Raw genomic sequence first — 4,272 nt, forward strand, 5'->3', positions numbered from 1 at the left:
GAGCGGGGCCGGGGAGCGGGGCCGGGGAGCGGGGCCGGGGAGCGGGGAGGAGCCGCCCACCCCATGCGGGCTCTCACGGGCTTTGCGCGGGGCGGGCTTGTTTTTGTTTCCCCAGGAAAATGGCACCAACGATGAGATCCTGCCCATGCTGGAGCACGTTCGTCCTGGCAACGGGTTCAAGCCCAATTTCATCATGTTCGAGAAGTGCGAGGTGAACGGGAAGGACGCGCATCCGCTCTTCACGTTCCTGAAAGAGGCGCTGCCCTTCCCGCACGACGACCCCTCCTCGCTGATGACCAACCCGCAGTACATCATCTGGTCCCCGGTCTGCCGCAACGACATCGCCTGGAACTTCGAGAAGTTCCTCATCGGCCCCGACGGGGTGCCCTTCAAACGCTACAGCCGGCGTTTCGAAACCATCAAGATCCAGGACGACATCGAGTTGCTTCTGCAGAAGGCTCCCTAGAAAGTCCTCTGCCCATTCCCCTCGTTCCCTGCTCCCCTCACTGTGCACCTGCTTGTTTTTCTCGCAGGGAGCTGCTGCTCTGGCAGAAATCCCAATGTCTCGTGCAGGTTTTGCTTATGATGGTGCATCTTCCAAATCCTTGAAGTGCACTTGATGTTTTCAAAAGTTGCACGGGAATGTTTGGGAAGCTAAGCCAGGGCAAGCAGCTGTGAATCTCAGTACCTTACTGTGATTCTCTGAATAAAAGAATGTGTACTTTCTTTAAGGCTGTGGCTTGATAAATCTGAGTGAATTGGGTGAAACATGGTGGGTGCATTAGCTGTTCATCAGCCTGTGTGGGTGCTCACAGACTCAGAGCACTCGAGTGTGGTGGTGCAGTCAGGCTGAGGGGAGCGTGATGGGCAAACAACCTTCATGAACTCTGCAAGCTGTGAACCAGAGTCTGCCCCGCGTGTAGCGAGCCTGGCAGAGCGGGAGGGTGGCATGGAACAGACAGACCTCACCACACTGCTTACTGGAGCTCCCTCAGGGCTCCCCTGCAGAGGGAACATGCTGGCACATGGCCAGGGGGTGATTTTTGACTGACAAGTTCCCGGCGTGGCTACCAGCAACACGCTGCAACACGTTGATAACTGTTGGGGCAGGGAGATGAGTGATCCTGCAGCCTGGGCTGGGGTAAGAAGAGCCTGTTGGCCAAGGCCTATCTCATTATCTGCCCTCTGTTAGCAGGTGCCCAGGGGGCACCTAGAACAGGAGCAGCACCTGCTGTTGTTGCTGCACCTCCCGTTGTCCCAGAGCCACTGCCCCCTCACTGCCTTAGTGTCTCCTGGCTCTATCCCATTTTGCACTGCTGGTAGCCCAACATGGATCCCTACACACTAGCTCAGTCCTACATGAAACCTGAATCCCCTTTGTGCATCCCCAACACCTTGCAGTGCAGGAATCACACAACCAGTTCTTTCCTGTTCTTGCCTCAGAGTGTCCTTGTTGCCCTTTGGGCACGGGAAGTGCATGTGACACTCCAAGTGCAGGTCTGTCAGGGTTCAGGAAATATTTTCTCTTTTTTACTCCTTCCCTAACACTTTTTTGACTCCTGGCAACCATGCAGCTGACAAGTATTTCATGAAGTTGCTACAATTGGACTTGATAATCTTGGAGGTATTTTCCAACTTTAATGATTCTATGATTCAATAATAATTCTGATATGTTGTCCCTGCACAGGAATCCTGGTTTTATAGGCTGCTGCTGAATGGCTGGAATTAGGATTGGTTTTCCCTGAAAAACTGTGAGCCTGTGCCAAATTTTACCTGCTGTCCTTCTGCCCAGTGGATCAGGTCCTTCTGCAGGGACATTTTCACTCCTTAAATGGCTCTGTGAGCACATTTTCATTACAAGCAACTCCTCACAAGGCCTCATAGCACTGATTATAAACTTGGTGTGGGACTGAGGAGTCCTAACCCAGGCTAGAAACTTGGGCTCTTAAAGGGAAGGTGTAACACTTTCAAGCATTTGTTTTCATAATAAAAACACTTGAGATTTGAGGGTTTGGGGGTTTTTTCCTGTTTGTAGCTTCTCAGCTCACAAATTCACCAGCTGCTTTGTTACTGTACCTACATCCAAGGCTCTCTCAAGGCTGAGGAGAGACTAGGGCAGATCCTCTAGTTGGCACCACCCTGTACCCCTGAGTCATTGAGCTTTGAACTCAGATTGCACAATCCTCACCGGGCTATTTCTTAACTCCCAGCGCAGCTTCGTAGAAAAAAACAGGATGTTTTCAGCAGCTATTTCAGCTTTGGAGCAGATGATATATGGTTTAGGGGATTATTTTTTCAGTTAAGTCTACTTCCCTCATTAATGCAGGATGTTGAAATATGTGGAGAGCCCAGGGGCTCTCGGCAGGAGCTCACAGCTCTGAAAAATCTTTCTCAACGTGAGCTGTGGCACTTCCTCAATCATGACTCACCAAACTCGAGCCATTTGAGTGGGGCCTCCTTTACTCTGCCAGTTCCTCACCAGGCTCTGGCTGAGCCCCAGTGCCACAGGGAGCACACCCCAACACCTGCTGCTGTTCCACCCTGCCAAAAAGGGCCTCTGGCCGACCCTGCCGGTCAGAAAGGCATCTTACACTGTGCTTATTCAGTGCTAATGGCCAAGGGATTTATTTACCTTCCGGCTGCCGGGGCCGTGCGAGCACAAAAACAAAGCAACAGCTCCAGAACAGATCCAGCCGTGCCAGCAGCAGCACAGTGACGTGATTCCAGGACGAAAATCAGCCATGCTAGCAGGAAAATGAACCTTCCCAGTGTAAGCACACCAGCAGGAACTCTGCAGTGTGGATGAAAGCCACCCAGCCTTGTTATTCGCTGTCATGTTTCACATTCCCTGGAGTAGCTGGCTCTGGGCTCCAGTGGGCTGTGGTGCAAAGGGCACAGGATCTCGCATCCAAACCTTGGTTGGTGTCGTGACCGGAGGGGATGAAGATGTTTCACTACAGGGAGCAGCTCTGTGCTGAGTATGAATAATCCCAGGCAATTCCACAGGGATTATAAACCAGCCCAGTTCTATTTCTGTAATTTCTGTAATTTCAGAGAGAAACAGACTGACTCAGAGGGAAACCTTAAAATAAACACTACCTTAGCACACTTGGGTGCTTCCCTGGCTTGAGGATGTTGTCCTTTCAACATCTCCCATCTGTCTCATCTATACTCCTACACTATTTTTCCCTCTTTCTACACTTTTATTGCATGCAGCTAATCCCTCTGTCAGTATTCCCCTGCTTTTCCATTCCTCTACCCATCAGAGTTCCATATATTCTCTCCTTTCTAGGAAGTGTTTGCCCCCTCTCCTCTCCTCTCCCCTCCAAATGATACCCTTCCCCCTTTAGCTGCTGGTAGTTGCCACCAACTTCTTAAATCTTTAAACAAGTTCAGATATTTGAAGCTGTCAGGAGTGTTAACTAGTTCCAAGGAAAATTATCCTTCCAGCCCCCACCTCTCTCTCCCACATTCCCTAGTGTTCTGCCCACCAAACCCTGTCCCATCTCCTGAAATCCTGGCTGGTGAGATGTGGTGTTCAGAAGTGTCCACTGAACAGGAATGCTGGAGTCTGAGGCCATTCTTACTCAGCCTGTTCAAGGTTCTTTCAGCTATTTAGAATCCCTTTCTCCTCCTGCTGAGCTTTGTTGCACCCACTGACTTTTAAGACAGCTTTCAGTCACCGTGTTTGATCATTGCCATTGTAAGGCAGGTAGGAAACACCTGCTTCCAGCTGTGTGGCACTTGAGAGGGCTTTGCTCCTGTCAGTGCCACTCTTGCAGCTGTCGGGTTCAGCTGGAGGCAAGAGCAGGAAGTCAAATGGCTGAAAGTGCTTGAGGAGGATGGAGACATCCCTGTCTACAGTGAAACTGTAACAATATAATTTTCTTGTTCTGAATCAGAAAGGTCTGAATGAAACCATTTAATTGTTTACCACACTTTCTTTGAGGAGCAGGTAATTCATTAGCAGTGAGGTCAGCCATGTAAGCACTATCTCAGAATAGCTGACTCATTTTAAAAACACACCCACCCTTGCCATAACAGGGTGTGTTAGAGCCCAAAGGGGCCGGTCCTCTGAGGAAAACTGGAATAAGTAACACTCAACACTTACGGGAAGGAGAAAATGGTCTTTTCAGTGTTAAGTAAACTGACTTGCCCTACTCTCAGAAAGATAAGAGCCCTTTATCGTGTTACCCCAGGGCTGCAGCACTGCCCAGCTTGCTGGCAGGAGGCAGAGCCCACCTGCCCATGGTGCTACCAAAACTCTCCCGG

The 4,272-nt window shown here is 50.4% G+C and overlaps 1 protein-coding gene across 1 annotated transcript in view; it reads left to right on the forward strand.

Moving 5' to 3' along the window:
• GPX1 (glutathione peroxidase 1) overlaps positions 1–731 on the forward strand; it is a 1,112-nt gene extending 381 nt beyond the window's left edge. The window contains exon 2 of the mRNA XM_027700938.1: positions 116–731. Coding sequence (XP_027556739.1) covers positions 116–466 — 351 coding nt within the window. The 3' untranslated portion in view covers positions 467–731. The remainder of the gene's footprint in view (positions 1–115) is intronic.
• The last annotated feature ends 3,541 nt before the right edge of the window (positions 732–4,272 follow it).

Source organism: Neopelma chrysocephalum, unplaced genomic scaffold (genome assembly GCF_003984885.1).
Source record: "Neopelma chrysocephalum unplaced genomic scaffold, ASM398488v2 Primary Assembly neopelma1_147, whole genome shotgun sequence".
NCBI lineage: Eukaryota > Metazoa > Chordata > Aves > Passeriformes > Pipridae > Neopelma > Neopelma chrysocephalum.